The 15,820-nt window shown below is 41.1% G+C and overlaps 1 protein-coding gene across 1 annotated transcript; it reads left to right on the top strand.

Annotated features, from left to right (window-relative positions):
• The first annotated feature begins 1,414 nt into the window (after positions 1-1,414).
• smarca4a (SWI/SNF related, matrix associated, actin dependent regulator of chromatin, subfamily a, member 4a) lies at positions 1,415-15,242 on the top strand. The gene is made up of 34 exons (XM_020937190.2): positions 1,415-1,547; positions 2,666-2,895; positions 3,158-3,290; positions 3,984-4,418; positions 4,567-4,665; positions 4,736-4,985; positions 5,425-5,551; positions 5,628-5,801; positions 5,878-6,051; positions 6,131-6,298; positions 6,368-6,418; positions 6,504-6,634; positions 6,835-6,895; positions 6,970-7,079; positions 8,117-8,264; positions 8,907-9,070; positions 9,267-9,333; positions 9,480-9,590; positions 9,668-9,910; positions 10,076-10,189; positions 10,291-10,398; positions 10,483-10,569; positions 10,793-10,839; positions 11,184-11,350; positions 11,496-11,659; positions 11,748-11,975; positions 12,082-12,159; positions 12,344-12,562; positions 12,786-13,039; positions 13,415-13,520; positions 13,840-13,941; positions 14,026-14,158; positions 14,239-14,378; positions 14,676-15,242. Exons 2-34 carry the CDS (start codon positions 2,710-2,712, stop codon positions 14,706-14,708), a joined length of 4,812 nt encoding a protein of 1,603 aa, XP_020792849.2. The 5' UTR covers positions 1,415-1,547; positions 2,666-2,709; the 3' UTR covers positions 14,709-15,242.
• Positions 15,243-15,820: the final 578 nt, after the last annotated feature.

Raw genomic sequence — 15,820 nt, 5'->3', positions numbered from 1 at the left:
GACCTTTTAAACAAAAGTTTATTTGGAACTGAAGAAGCAGCTTGGATGAGCTGTGAAATGTATTCGACCAAATAAACCTTTGTCCAGTTGACAAATTGAATTTCTCCTTTGCCACATTTCAGACAAGATTTGTTGTATGTTTTTTTTTTAAATCATAAAGTGATAATTCAGTAACTGAGTTTCCTATGTTGTTATTGGTGATTAAAACCACATATTTAAAAGTATTAGATGAGTTATATTATATGAGATGAGTTAGGGTATAGGGTGGGTATAGGGTAAGTGTTCAAACACAGACCTCTCTGGTATCTTCAAACTGCGACAGCTACACAACAACACTGTAACCAAAGACATGGAATATCAACCTGCAAAACTGACATTGTAGGTTACTGTCAAAAATATCGCTATACTTATCCTAGTTTGAAATAGGCCTACTCCATATTGATGTGAAAATATGCCCCTTAAAGCCAATTTCTTAAAATACAAGACTCCAGTAGGGTAACTCTAAACTGCAGACATTGTGTCATAAGTCAGTCACCTGTAAGAGATGAGTGCCTATAAAAAATGTAAGAAATGTGATCCCCAGAGAAATCATGAGTCCTGTCACTTGGTACCTCCAAACATGCATGCTAAAGCTGTAGAGAGTCATCCCTGTACCCTATTCCTGTTCTTTTCTGTTGTTGTCTGCATTTGCATGCTGCTTGAACCCAATTGGACAAGGGACAGTGGCAAGGATTTGAGGTCTTAAGAAGATAATCATGTCATCCTTATTTACACAGCCAATTAGCACATAGGCCTACCAAACAAGGTAAGTAAGTACAGTTAGTTCTTAATATTTTTTTTAAATCATAATTGATAATATGGCAGTCTTAAATAGCTTGATAAATTAGAGTTAAATTTACACAGCTGTCCATTGTCTATTTGATTAAAAAAAAAAAAAAGACCAAATTCCAAGGTTTGAGCTTTTATGGCATAGGCCTATGTCCAGAATTATGAGATGGGCGTTTTGAAAGTTCAAATGTTAAAGGTTTCTGTTGACCCACATGAAGATTTTGCTTTGCTTTGAACTATAAGCCTCCAATTCTTTAAGAAATAATGTGCTATTTCAAGCCACAATAAAGACTGGTACACTATTTTCTAATATTAATGCCTAAGTAGCACCAACAAGCTCTAAAATGTAAGACTTCAGGTTGCAATCTCTTTGGGAATTGCAGACGGACAGCAAGATTTCATGGCAGCACGGATTATTAAAAATTTAAATTTAGCCTAGCAATTTAAAAACTTTGTTTCATAAATTGTCCCTGAAATCCGAAAAGCATCTGATTTCTCGCCCAGCCTGTCGATTGTCTCATGATGTTGTGTCTCCCCTCCCCCACTGCCCTATCTGCGCGATACTGTAGGGGGCGCTGCGGAGCGCGGAGGCCTGTGGGGGAGAGCAGGGAAACCACGGGCAGCTCGGGCTCGGCTGGCTCCTCTTTGTTTCTGGTTGGGAGGAAAATCTTGAGACACTGCGACCGGCGAGTTTTCAAACATCACATTCGGGCACTTGGGTGAGTAAACTTTACTTGTAGGCCTTTTGGGGCGGCAGGCACTTGTTTTTATGAGTATGCCTTTGTCTTTCGGAGAATATTGACCGCTTTTGTTTCGTTTGTGAAAAGCTGAGAGCGACATTGAGCGGCGCTGCCGTGGCGCGGCTCAGGCAATGAATGAAAATAGTTTTTGGAAATGTGCTCAGAGCGGAGCGCTGGCCAAGTGTACGGAAGGCGCGGTGGATCAATCAACTCCACACATGAATGTGCTCAACATTTTACACTTCTCTGAAGATATTTCCTCATCTGTCTGATCTGACTAATTGGCCTCAAAGAGCATGGTCGGCTAAGCTAGCAGCTAGCATGCTAACCCAGTCAACAGTGGCTTGTGTTGTTGTTGTGTTATTGCAGAGGTAGTCTTGGACACTTTGTCTGCATTTTGTAATTCTGTCTCAAACACAGATGAGAAACAACCTGTTCTTAATGGAAGATCACTTCCCAACTAGTTGGAGATCAGGCTGTGTGACTGGAAATGTAGGCTTTTGCTTTAACGGCACGCTAAGATATTCAGTCTATTTTCACGGCTAAGATAACCCAACTAAAACTACTTTGAACAACTTTTACTTGAATAATACAACTTTCAACTTTAAAAGTGCAGAAATCACTGTTTAGCTTCAGCCGGGTTGTTATCCGACAACATTTGGAGGTTTCTGTGTGGGCAGGCCCACTGACAGTGGCCAGAGTATGCGCCTGTGATTGCTCGAAATTGATACTTTTAGGAAATGCTGTTTTTTTTTCTTTGCCAATGTAATAGTCTGATGTCTTGCATTTAATCTTGGAAATGCTGCTCTATAAAACAATTTTGCTTCTGTCTCTTAGTACTTGCAGATTAGATATGTTTGTGTGAATCATATATGGGGCTTTTTCAAGGGGGTTAGAAATTGCTTTTGTTTTACATTAGTGATGAAGTCTATAATTCAAATATGCTTAATATCAGTAGACATATTACTTGAACCCATCGCAAACACAGCAGGGTCATGGTAAAGATGCTGGGATGTTACAAAACCGCAACCATGGAGACCTCTTTTCCAAAAGGCAAATTCATTTTGCTAAATCGCTGTCTCAAATCTCTCTTCCAGTGGACCTTGGTTGTCCCGTACATTCCCAGATTCTCTCCTGAGACATGTCCACTCCGGACCCCCCTATGGGAGGGACCCCTCGGCCCGGTCCCTCCCCGGGCCCAGGGCCCTCTCCGGGAGGCCCGTCTCCAGGTTCAGCCCACAGCATGATGGGACCCAGTCCGGGACCTCCACACCCCTCTCAGGGACCCACAGGATATCCTCAGGAAAACATGCACCAGATGCACAAGGTATGTAATTATATTTCACTTTTTAGATAGAATAATGTGAAAATCTGCGTTCTTGTTATAACTGGGAGAAAAAATATTGTGATAAAATATTGTTTGATGAAAATGTCCTGTGAAATCATAGATTCACTTTAATTTCATATTACAATTAAAACTTCTCACACAAGGAGTAATTATTGGGACACATTTGAGGTTTTCCAGCTTTATTTACAGATTTTATTCTGAGTTTCTTATGATTAAAATCATGTACATAAATATTTTTCAGCCCATGGAGCCCATGCATGACAAGGGGATGTCTGATGATCCCCGCTATAATCAGATGAAAGGCATGGGGATGAGACCAGGTGCACATCCTGGTATGGGACCTCCACCAAGCCCCATGGACCAACATTCCCAGGGTAAGGTTTGATATTTGAGTTATATACTAGGCATGAAATGAGCTGAATGGTTTGCAGAAAGATGTCTATTATACATGCAATTGTGATTCAGTGCATGTATTTATTTATTGTTTATTTGATAGTGACAGATGCAGTAAACATGCATTAACTTATAGTAATCTGCTGCAGGTATCAGAGTGTTTAGAGAGGGTAATTCTGTCTCTAGGAGGGCAGATTTTTTAACAGATTTTACAGTGCAGTATTGTATGGGTTTAAGCAACAATAAAAATGACTAATAAATACAGTGAATATGTCAAGAAGACCATTGGGCCATGATCATTAACATAAAGATAGAAGAATAATGGTGATTACAAAGTGCACAAGGAAACAGATATTAGCTAAACATTGCTCAACTTCCTAATTCTAAATTGTAGGTTAAAAATACGTGCTTATAATCAAAGTCTGAAACTCTATTGCTTTTTACTGTCTTTCTGTTCAAAGAAAAGCTCTCACCTGGGAACAAACCCATCAGACCAGTTTCTCTGCTTTGGCATTGTTCATTTGTGAGATGAGAGTCGAGTCAGGACACCAGTATAGTGACAGTTTATGTAGCTCAGCTTTTGGGGAAGCAACACTTTCTGCTCTGTGTACCATACACAAGTTTGCCTGTGGATTATGCTGAACATACTGACTGTAGATGTGTTCCCTTTGCAGGTTACCCCTCACCACTGGGTGGCTCAGAGCATGCCCCCAGCCCTGTCCCAGCTAATGGCCCACCTTCTGGGCCTATGATGCCCGGTGCTCCCTCTGGCCCTGGGGCTGGTCCCATGGAGACAAATGGGGACCCCAGCCAGGCAATGGCTCAGGCCAACCGCAGCGCTCCCACCGGTCCAGCGGGTCCTGCTGGACCTGGTGCAGGACAGGGCGGTGCAGGGGGGCCTACACCCTTCAACCAGAACCAACTGCACCAACTCAGGGCTCAAATCATGGCATACAAGATGTTAGCGCGCAGCCAACCTCTCCCAGAGCACCTGCAAATGGCAGTGCAGGGCAAGAGACCCATGCCTAACATGCCCACGTCTGCTGTGCCTGGTGGGACACCAGGAGCAGGGCCTGCACAGCCTCAGGGAAACTATAACCGACCACACGGTAAGCCACCAAGCCAACCACACTATGGCCACACACACAATATATTTTTTTGTTTGTTTGTATTTTGTTTTGTTTTTTAAGGAACACCTTTATTCAGCTACCCCTTTCTGCATACAGTTTCATGTTATGTGCTCATTTCCATCTTCAGGTATGGTTGGGCCCAATATGGCTCCCCCTGGACCTGCTGGAGTACCTCCGGGTATGCCAGGTCAGCCAACCAATGGACCTCCTAAATCATGGCCTGAAGGTATTTTTCTTATTTTGTGTCTGATTTTCTGACTTTAAATACCCTAAACTCTTTGTGTTTGTATTTGTAGGGCCCATGGTGAATGCTGCTGCTCCTTCTAGCGGCCCTCAAAAGATGATTCCTCCCCAGCCCACAGGCAGACCCTCTCCTGCTCCACCTTCAGTGCCTCCAGCCGCCTCTCCGGTAATACCTCCACAGACCCAGTCCCCCGGCCAGCCTGCCCAGCCTCCTCCCATGATGATGAAGCAGAGCCGTATCACCCCCATCCAGAAGCCTCGCGGGCTGGACCCAGTTGAGATTCTTCAAGAGCGGGAATACAGGTGAGGAAAATTCATTATTATCAAGTATTTGATCATATGATGATACTGAGACGGGCACAGAATGGAAATTGGATTGACATTCAGTTGATATAGGGTGGAAAGGATGGAGAAACTGATTATTGTGCAAGCATTCAAGATTTTTAAGAAACGTATCTATATATATATATATATATATTTATATAATTTTTTTTATTTTTTATTATTAAACAGTAGCCCAGGTTAAGTGCTGAGCTGTGCTTACTATACCTCTTAGTTGTGCAGCATTGTAGTCACTTTGTTAACCAGGCTAAGCACAGTGTTCATCTTTCACAACATCTGTTCTGACAAACCATGAAATACCAAGCAAAGGCATACTGAAAGAAGCACATGTAAAGGCCACTAAACAATACAAGTAATTCATGATGACCTATGTCTGAACATTACTGCTTTGTTTTCTCAGGCTTCAGGCAAGAATAGCTCATCGTATCCAGGAGCTGGAGAACCTGCCTGGGTCCCTGGCTGGAGACCTCCGCACTAAAGCCACCATAGAACTTAAGGCCCTCAGACTGCTCAATTTCCAGAGACAGGTACAAAAAATATATATAATAACATTATTCTCTTAAGAACGGTTATATTCATATGTAAATTAATTTCTTTCAACAGTTGAGGCAAGAAGTGGTGGTTTGCATGCGCCGGGACACCTCTTTGGAAACTGCCCTCAATGCCAAGGCTTACAAACGCAGCAAACGCCAATCTTTGCGTGAGGCTCGGATCACGGAGAAGCTGGAAAAACAGCAGAAAATTGAACAAGAGCGTAAACGCAGACAGAAGCACCAAGTATGTGAAAATCCTACTTTATTCAGTACTGAGTTTGAACTGGATTTAAACTTATTTTTACATAACCTGCCGATAGGAATACCTCAATAGCATCCTTCAACATGCCAAGGACTTCAAGGAGTACCATCGTTCCATCACTGCCAAGATCCAGAAGGCCACAAAAGCTGTTGCTACCTACCATGCCAACACTGAACGCGAGCAGAAAAAAGAGAATGAGCGCATTGAAAAGGAGAGAATGCGGAGGCTGATGGTACGTCATCATCTAATGTGGAAACTCTTGGCTTTTAGCTCCTGAGTGTTTCTTTATCACAAGTGTTTAATGTCCCCAGGCTGAAGATGAAGAAGGCTACCGTAAACTTATCGACCAGAAGAAAGACAAGCGCTTGGCGTACTTGCTGCAGCAAACAGACGAGTATGTGGCAAACCTCACAGAGCTGGTGCGAGCTCACAAGGCTGCACAAGCACTTAAAGAAAAGAAAAAGAAGAAGAAAAAGAAGGTATGAGACTTATTTCAGAACATTTTTACATGTGATGTTGAGGTTTTTACATTTTGTTTCTATTTGCAGAAGCCTGAAGCTACGGAAGGGGGCACTGCTGCTTTGGGACCTGATGGAGAGGTGTCAAAATTATTAAATTTAACCTAACTAAAATAAATAAATTGTATTGTATTGGACTGACTTGTTTTTTGTTTTTGTCTTGTAGCCTTTGGATGAGACCAGCCAGATGAGTGACCTCCCTGTGAAGGTGATTCATGTGGACAGTGGAAAGATTCTGACTGGGGTGGATGCTCCCAAGTCTGGTCAGCTGGAGACATGGCTCGAGATGAACCCAGGGTCTGTAGTCTTTTTGTATTTATAAAGCAAACCTACCCCTCTTATTGTATCAAACTACAATATTTGCTACATGATTTGCATTTTATTTTCCATCAGCGCACATTCATTATCCTTTAGAGGACCACATGTACAGCTAGCATTTAGAAAAACAAATTAATTGGTGAATGTTTTGTCAAATACTGTATCCTTTTTTTTTCCAGATATGAAGTAGCTCCTCGATCAGACAGTGAAGACAGTGGGTCAGAGGAAGAGGAAGAAGAGGTATGTTTTGAATGGACCTCATCCCCACTTCCTTGTATTTTGTATTTGTCTGAACTTGCCTTTGTTTGTGTTAGGAGGATGAAGAGGAGCCTCATACCTCTACAGCTCCATCAGAGGAGAAAAAGAAGATCCCAGACCCAGACAGTGAAGACGTGTCTGAAGTTGATGTTCGACACATCATTGAGTATGTTTCTGTATATATATATATATTTTTTTTTATGCTATGTTAACCACTTTAGAGGATGGAAATGTGGGTGAAGGATGAAATGTCTCTGGTTAAAAACACTAATTAGTAGGTGTGAACAGTTATTTGGTATCAGGGTACAATTTATTTAAACTTTCACACACTTTCACCATTCACGTCAAAGCGTCCAGTTTCTATGTAAAGTCTATGTGGAGACGCGACTAGAGCGTCCTGCGTTTTTGCGGTGCATGTTCGGCATCAACGAGGCGCAAATCTGCGCTCTAGACGCGCGTCCAGAAGTTGAAAATGCTGAACTTTTCGTGTCAGACGCGCCGCGTCAACCAATCAGGGACGAGTATCCAGTGACGCAGCGACGTTATTATCAGGAAGATAGACCCGAGAACCAGAGCGAGAGCCACAAACATGAGCGGAGAATAAATATATACGCCACAATCACCGAGCCGATCGCCTGGACCAGGACTGATCCAGTGTCATTAGCAGAGTATAAATATATATACGCCCCAGTCGTCGACCCGATCTCCGCTGATGTTTTATGTCATAAAAACACTCTATCAGTCTGGTCTGACATTGTTTCGGGAAAAGAGCGGGACCGGGCTCTTGTTTCCAGGGCAACGGACGCGCGTCAAGTATTTTTCTCCCGTTCGTCCACGGCGTCAAAGACGCGCGTCTGGGGCGTCTAAACTCAAATGCAAAGGCATCCAAATAGAGGCGTCAAGGCGTTTTTTGATGCTTTGGTGTGAACGGCCCTCTAGACATTTCTATACCAGGGTATTTTTGGTGAGACATTATATTCTAAAAGGATATATAACCTGACTACAAGGCCTAATTCACATCGCCAAGCCAAATGACTTGACAAAGACAAACCCAGACATAAACATGAACTAGGTGGATTAAAGCTGCTCAAAATTTAGACTCTGCCATACCATTATTAGTACTGTAATATTATCGATATCTTTTTAAGTGATTAGGCCTCATCTGTACATTTCTGACAAGTGATTCCTTCTTGTTTTCTCCAGGCACGCCAAGCAGGACGTGGATGATGAGTATGGCAGCCAGTCTTTCAACAAAGGGCTGCAGTCATACTACGCTGTGGCCCATGCTGTCACTGAGAAGGTGGAGAAACAGTCGTCTCTCATGGTCAATGGGACACTCAAACAATACCAGGTAAACAAACTAGCCAACTGTACTAGCCACTAAACTGTTATTATGCAAATGAAATATCAGTTCAGAATGACTACAGACCAAAAGTGATTTGCATTTCGATTTCTAATAATGGGAGGTGTGGGAATTTTTTTTTGGTTGTTTTTGTTTTATAGTAGTTTTGGGGTTTTTTTGCAAAAAAACTCTCATCACAAATATAAAGGCAAGAGGTAATTATACCTTGTTAACAAATGCAATTAGTGACCCATACTGTAGATATGCTAATATACATCAGTCACATTTAGAATTAATGTTAAATTGCTTCTCTTAAGTATGTCTTCTTTCTATTGCAATCCATGTTCCAGAATAATTGTGAATGGCCTAAATTACAGTTTAGACCAAATATTGCTAAATATGTTTATGAAATCTTGTTCCCAAAAAATAATTATTTCCGCTCCAATTTACATTTGAAGTACATTTTACTTGTTTGTGCCATCATTTGGCTTCAGTTAAGAGTCACTTTCCAAAATGCTAATAATGTCTTTTCGTTTATCCGAAATGTCATGTTTGTAAATCATCATTGTCTTCTCATATTTTATTACTGCCATGGCAAAAAGTGTTTTTTTTTCTTTTTGATGGATTCTAACCTGGATAATGTATACGCAGATCAAAGGTCTGGAGTGGCTGGTGTCTCTTTACAACAACAACCTCAATGGCATCCTGGCCGACGAAATGGGCCTGGGCAAGACCATCCAGACCATTGCACTCGTCACTTACCTCATGGAGTACAAGCGCATCAATGGACCCTTCCTCGTCATTGTACCTCTGTCGTGAGTACCAACGTGATATACTGATAATATCTGATATCTAAATCTGAGTCTAATTCTAAAGTTCTAATTTTTGTGAATGACTTTAGAGGCCTTTAACTGGGACAATGTTAAAGTTTGATGGTTCTGGACCTAAAACCTTTTGCTACACTAAGATTGTGTTGAAGGCCGCAGTCTAAAGCTTGTCTTGTGTTTTCAGAACTCTATCAAACTGGGTGCTGGAGTTTGATAAGTGGGCGCCATCAGTTGTCAAAGTTTCCTACAAGGTCAATAATATATCTGTTTAATTAAGTAAGATGTGTTCAACATGGGGAAAAACCAAGAGATGTTCAAATATTTATATCAACATTTCACATTTAGCATTTCTGAAGATGCAGTTGAATCACAATTGTTTTTGATTGTTTAATTCCAGGGCTCTCCAGGTGCTCGCCGTGCCTTTGTTCCCATTCTACGCAGTGGCAAGTTTAATGTGCTGCTCACTACATACGAGTACATCATCAAAGACAAACAAGTGCTAGCTAAGGTAATGAGATATACTTCATAAACTGTACTGCCTCACCTGTTGGACAAGTTTGTGACTGTCTCCTCGCTGCTCCTCAGCTTCGGTGGAAGTACATGATTGTGGATGAGGGCCATAGAATGAAGAACCACCACTGTAAACTGACTCAGGTGTTGAACACTCACTACCTGGCCCCTCGCCGTCTGCTTCTGACTGGAACGCCTCTCCAGAACAAGCTGCCCGAGCTCTGGGCCCTTCTCAACTTCCTACTGCCCACAATCTTCAAGAGCTGCAGCACCTTCGAGCAGTGGTTCAATGCTCCCTTCGCCATGACTGGAGAGAAGGTCAGTTGCTTAGGCTCAATAAATTTAGTCAGATATGCTGAATTATATGTTCATTGTGTCTTTGCCAATGGATTTCTGATACTGATAAAGTTGTAGTTTTTAGTCTGCTCTAGGACAATTATTTATATTTTATGTACATGACGTATTATTGGTCTCACACATTAGGTGGATCTAAATGAAGAGGAGACCATTCTGATCATCCGTCGTCTTCACAAAGTTCTCAGGCCTTTCCTCTTGAGAAGACTCAAGAAAGAGGTGGAGGCCCAGCTGCCTGAAAAGGTCTTTATGTTACCATTTTATCAGTCTTAATAAGATTATTTTTTCTCTTGAATGCTTGTCATAGATTTACCTGTGTTACCTGTATTTTAATTTTTGTGTAGGTGGAGTATGTAATCAAGTGCGACATGTCAGCTCTTCAGAGGGTGTTGTACAGGCACATGCAGGCCAAGGGAGTGCTGCTTACAGATGGATCAGAGAAGGATAAGAAGGTATATGGCCAATGTGCAATACATTTACACAGCAGGCCACAGATAATATATTGTTTATGTAATGTCTGAAATGTTTGATTCCAGGGTAAAGGTGGTACGAAGACTCTGATGAACACCATTATGCAGTTGAGGAAGATTTGTAACCACCCCTTCATGTTCCAGCACATTGAGGTATATCACACTTTTCACTTTTATATTTTTAACATCACCTTGATTTTAGAAACTAAAATTATACAATAAGCAATAATAACACTTATAAAAGACATAGATCAACATATGAAATATTACGTTTTCACAAAACTTGTGCATACATTGAATGCGTTTAACAAAACTTCATACTCCATAAACTGACTTTCCTTTGGATACTATTATTTATAAATTTTTTGTCTCACAGGAATCCTTCTCTGAACATCTTGGCTTCTCCAATGGAGTTGTAACAGGGTATCTATGACTACTATATGTATTTTCTATGGATAAAGTAAAGATGTATTTTGATCTACAGTCATTGGACTACATGCATGTTGTTGCGTATATTCCCAGCTTTTTCAGGGTGTTGGACACAATTATATAAAATAAGAGGCCAGTCGCTATGGACAATATACATATTGCATGCATTGCTGCTTCCTCCAGACATTACAAATACAAAACTATATTAAATCTAAATATTAAGTTGTTTTATAAAATACAAATATTGTATGGCTGTGGAATATTGAAGAAGTAGTGCTTATTTTAGTGCTGCTGCAAACAATATGGCTATAATATCAATAAATTGTTGATGTGTACAGACCGGAACTATACCGCTCCTCTGGGAAGTTTGAACTGCTGGATAGGATCTTGCCCAAACTCAGGGCCACGAACCACAAAGTGCTGCTTTTCTGTCAGATGACATCCCTCATGAACATCATGGAGGATTACTTTGCCTTCCGCAACTTCAAGTACCTGCGCTTGGATGGTAACTCACTTCTCTGTACCATTAATAAAACTTGGGATATGCATTCTCTACATTTTCTTCATTTGATTGTGGACAGCGTTACCAATTTAGCAAATAATCCTCAAGCAATAACCATTGACATTTCTAATTGGTGTTTCTATTTTAGGAACGACTAAGGCGGAGGACCGTGGGCTGCTGCTGAAATCCTTCAATGACCCAGCCTCTGAGTACTTTGTGTTTTTGCTCAGTACCAGAGCAGGAGGTCTGGGGCTCAACCTACAGTCTGCTGACACTGTCATAATCTTCGACAGTGACTGGAACCCTCACCAGGTCAGCCTACAGAAGCAGCATTTCGAAAGAAACCATAATGCACCCACCACGCTCATACATTTCTTTCTTTCCTGCTTGTGTTGCCCAGGATTTGCAGGCCCAGGACAGAGCACATCGTATTGGTCAGCAGAATGAAGTGCGAGTGCTTCGACTGTGCACAGTCAACAGTGTAGAGGAGAAGATTCTGGCAGCTGCCAAGTACAAGCTGAATGTGGACCAGAAAGTCATCCAGGCTGGCATGTTCGACCAGAAGTCTTCTGGGTGTGAGAGGAGAGCTTTTCTACAGGCCATTTTAGAGCATGAAGAGCAGGATGAGGTCAGGGCTCATTTCTTTTTTTTTTTGGAGAGTAATATAATTTTCATGGAAAACATCAAAAACAGTCACAAATGTTGAGCCTAATAATTTCTTTCCTTCTTTGCAGGAGGAGGATGAAGTTCCTGATGATGAGACAGTCAATCAGATGATTGCCAGAAGCGAAGAGGAATTTGAACAATTCATGGTAAGTGAAATATAAATTGAAATAAATTCATTTTTGGCCGATATTAAGTCTATACTCGGACACAGTTGCATCAGGTGGTGTTCCCTGTTTGTCCTTCATTTTTGCTTTTAATAATTCAATAGTTGTATAACATGTTAAACATTCCCATGAGAGCTGTTTGTAACTTGTTCCTCCTTTTTTTCAGCGTATGGACCTGGATCGGCGGCGTGAGGATGCACGTAACCCTAAGAGGAAGCCTCGTCTGATGGAGGAAGATGACATGCCTAGCTGGATCCTGAAGGACGATGCTGAGGTGGAGAGGCTGACCTGTGAGGAGGAGGAGGAGAAGATGTTTGGACGAGGGTCACGCCAACGTAAGGAGGTGGACTACAGTGATTCGCTCACTGAGAAACAGTGGCTTAAGGTAATTCTGCTCTTAAGTACAGTACAACTATAGGAACTACAATGAAAAGGAAGACCAAATTGATTATTTTCTAATGTGTATGTTGTAAAATACCAATTCCTGGAAAAAGGATGCATGTACTTAATTGCGTCATGTGAAGTACTAAATTGCTGGGTTAAAACATTTTATGATTAAAAGGCAAAGGATTTAAGAACATGAGCCCTAAGTATATGCATCTCCACAGGCCATAGAAGATGGCAACCTGGAGGACCTTGAAGAAGAGGTGCGTCACAAAAAGACCACAAGGAAGCGCAAGAGGGACCGGGATGACTGCATGTCCACCCCCAGCAGCTCTGGCCGGGGGAGGGACAAGGATGACGATGGCAAGAAGGCCAAGAAACGTGGCCGCCCTCCAGCTGAGAAACTGTCCCCTAACCCACCCTCTCTCACAAAGAAGATGAAGAAGATTGTGGACGCTGTGATCAAGTATAAGGATGGGTGAGTAGAATAAATAATCTAAGTATTTCTCAATCACAATTTTCAAATAGATTTTTGCTCTCAGTAAAAACAAACATGACTTTGAAGCTGAAGGTTAAGTAACATGGACAATGTCGTCCCTTTTTAGCACAGAAAAAAATACATAAACTAAAAAATCGCAATCCATATGCTGTTTACTGTTTTAGGATTGACTTGAATAGCCCCATGTCGATTTTACACGGTCCTAACTTGTTGTGTCTGGTACTTTTGTACAAAAACAAGTTGATCCAAGCCTTACATGGGTTTTGACAAAATAGTCAAAATCAGTATAGTAACTGATGGCAAAAAACTGCTTAGCCCTTCATGTATTTAACTTAGTGTTAATTATGCTTGCAGTAATGGCCGACAGCTAAGTGAGGTCTTCATCCAGCTTCCCTCTCGAAAGGAACTCCCCGAGTACTATGAGCTCATACGCAAACCTGTGGACTTCAGAAAGATTAAGGTACACATACATTCAAACAATTGCAATGTTTTTATTTAAAAAGAAAGGCAATAGAAATGTTAGTCTTTTGAAATAACACTGTTTATGCATAAGTTGGTTTTATTTTTGAGAAGACATTGTGTCATAATTGAAGTGGATAATATAATTGATAGTATAATGGTATACAACCCTTTTGGCATAACATTAGTGCATTAATTCAACTCAAGGCGATGTCTATGGGTAATCAACACCTTCTCAGTTTCAACAATCATGAAGTCAACTTGTTCACTGGGTTGTTTAAATTACAGTAACTCAAGTCAAATCTATTGTTATTCTCTAGGAGAGGATCCGTAGTCACAAATATCGCGGCCTCAACGACCTGGAGAAGGATGTAATGCTGCTGTGTCAAAATGCACAAACATTTAACCTGGAGGGCTCTCTGGTTAGTAATCTGCCCTATCATCATGTTTCTGTGTTTAGATCCTGAAAATAATCTAAAGAACTTTGTCTCTGCAATCTTTTTCAGATCTACGAGGACTCCATTGTGCTGCAGTCTGTGTTCACCAGTGTGAGGCAGAAGATCGAGAAGGAGGAGGAGAGTGAAGGAGAAGACAGTGAGGAAGAGGAGGAGGAGATGGATGAAGGCTCAGAGTCTGAATGTGAGAACCACAACTCGCCATTTATACTGATTTAAAAGTTCAGTATTTGGTTTATGACATTGTGTCATTTGTGCCCTCAGCTCGATCGGTGAAGGTGAAGATTAAACTGAGCCGGAAAGAGAAAGGTGACAAAGGGGGCAAAGGTCAAAAGAGGAAAAGCCGAGGGTCTCGGGCCAAACCTGTGGTGAGCGATGACGACAGCGAGGATGAGCAAGAGGAGGTGAGCTCATACATTCTACTCTGCTGATGTAAAGCATTTAACTCATTCTTTGTCAGTAACTGAAAGTGCCCATTTATTTTACACAAAAATATCAAATTAATCCTAAACTTTAACATCACTTAAAATCAGTGAGGGGGATTTCATTATTTTATTTAAGTTATATTTTTTATAGATTGTAAAGTTGTTCCCAATGGGCATATTTGCAGTTCTGATCAAATCCAAATGCCATACTACTATCTGAAACTGTTCCTCTCTGCCTTTTTATATAATAAGTTCATATGTGTGTGTTGTTTACAGGATCGCTCTGGCAGCGGCAGTGAGGACGACTGAGCTCTCTTACTCAACGCCCACCCCCTTGCCCTTTTGACTGTGATTTATATATTCTTCTTAGAAATGGCAGGTCTTAGTTTTACCTAGAAGAGCTCATTTTTAGTAAGACTGTTCTCATTAAATATAGCATTAATCAAACCCCATTAAACTTAAGATATGAAGCACCCATTCCCATATTTAATGCATTGTCCTGTATGAATTGTAGTGTCTTTTGTTTAAATGGATCATGTTGGAGCCTATTGTAGACTGATCAAGGGTTTAAAAAAAAAAAAATCTTTTTTTTAAAGTGATATTAATTTTCCTTGTATTTGGGACCAGGAGTACTTTTCTGAATGCATGTTTGTCTGGATGTGTCTTCACTAGCCTCTCTTAATTTAAAAAAAAAAAAAAAAAACATTCTCAGCGGGTCTCGGCTAGTCCCACCAGCAGACCCCCTCCTCTTCAGGTTTGTAAATGGGGAGGGAGGGATAAAGCCGTTGCCTGTGTTGCTGTCACTGGACTCAAATTTCACAATAAAGGCATCTCATAATAAAATTTGGACTGGACTCATTGGTTGCAATTACACAATTGTACACTAGATGGCATCACTGCAATGTTGTTACACCTTTAGGCAGTTTCCTCATGAAACCCAACATCACCCTGGTCGTACATAATGTATGGCTTATCTGTCTCATCTGGGTCGACAACATGTTTACATTCATCAGCTTTAAGAACGTTAAAAGGCTCATGCATAAACAGTCCAACCAACACTTCTGTCTTTTGAGGGCACCACCAGATGTTTCCTGATACTGTATCAGTTTTTAAAACTGCCAAAAACTAAATTATGTAAAATATTATTCATAATGATCAAAACTGAAAAAGAAATCATTGACTAAGGTTTTTTGTACTGTGATCGAGGGCACTTGCTACAATATTTGTCTGCCTGTATATCCTTTGAGCTTTGTTTAGTATTAACTTTTGCCAGACTGTATCAAAGTGTTTACCACTCACAAGATCGTCTCATTCTGAAATACTATTACCTCAGAGCAGTGTGTGCCTCCAAAATCTACTTGTCATGGAGTAAAGGTCCCCATGGTCCTCTAATGCTCCTAATCACTCCACTTTTGTCCACA

This window comes from Boleophthalmus pectinirostris, unplaced genomic scaffold (assembly GCF_026225935.1).
Source record: "Boleophthalmus pectinirostris isolate CB_2022bp ecotype Guang Dong unplaced genomic scaffold, ASM2622593v1 HiC_scaffold_17, whole genome shotgun sequence".
Taxonomy (NCBI): domain Eukaryota; kingdom Metazoa; phylum Chordata; class Actinopteri; order Gobiiformes; family Gobiidae; genus Boleophthalmus; species Boleophthalmus pectinirostris.
The sequence above is the reverse complement of the archived record's forward strand: the minus strand, read 5'-3'. Positions and strand labels throughout refer to the sequence as shown.

Coding starts and splice junctions, on each gene's coding strand:
- smarca4a (XM_020937190.2), top strand. CDS start 2,710: ATGTCCACTCCGGACCCCCCTATGGGAGGGACCCCTCGGCCCGGTCCC. Junction 6,299..6,367: donor AAAAGAAGAAGAAAAAGAAG/GTATGAGACTTA, acceptor TTCTATTTGCAG/AAGCCTGAAGCTACGGAAGG. Junction 8,265..8,906: donor GGACACTCAAACAATACCAG/GTAAACAAACTA, acceptor ATGTATACGCAG/ATCAAAGGTCTGGAGTGGCT.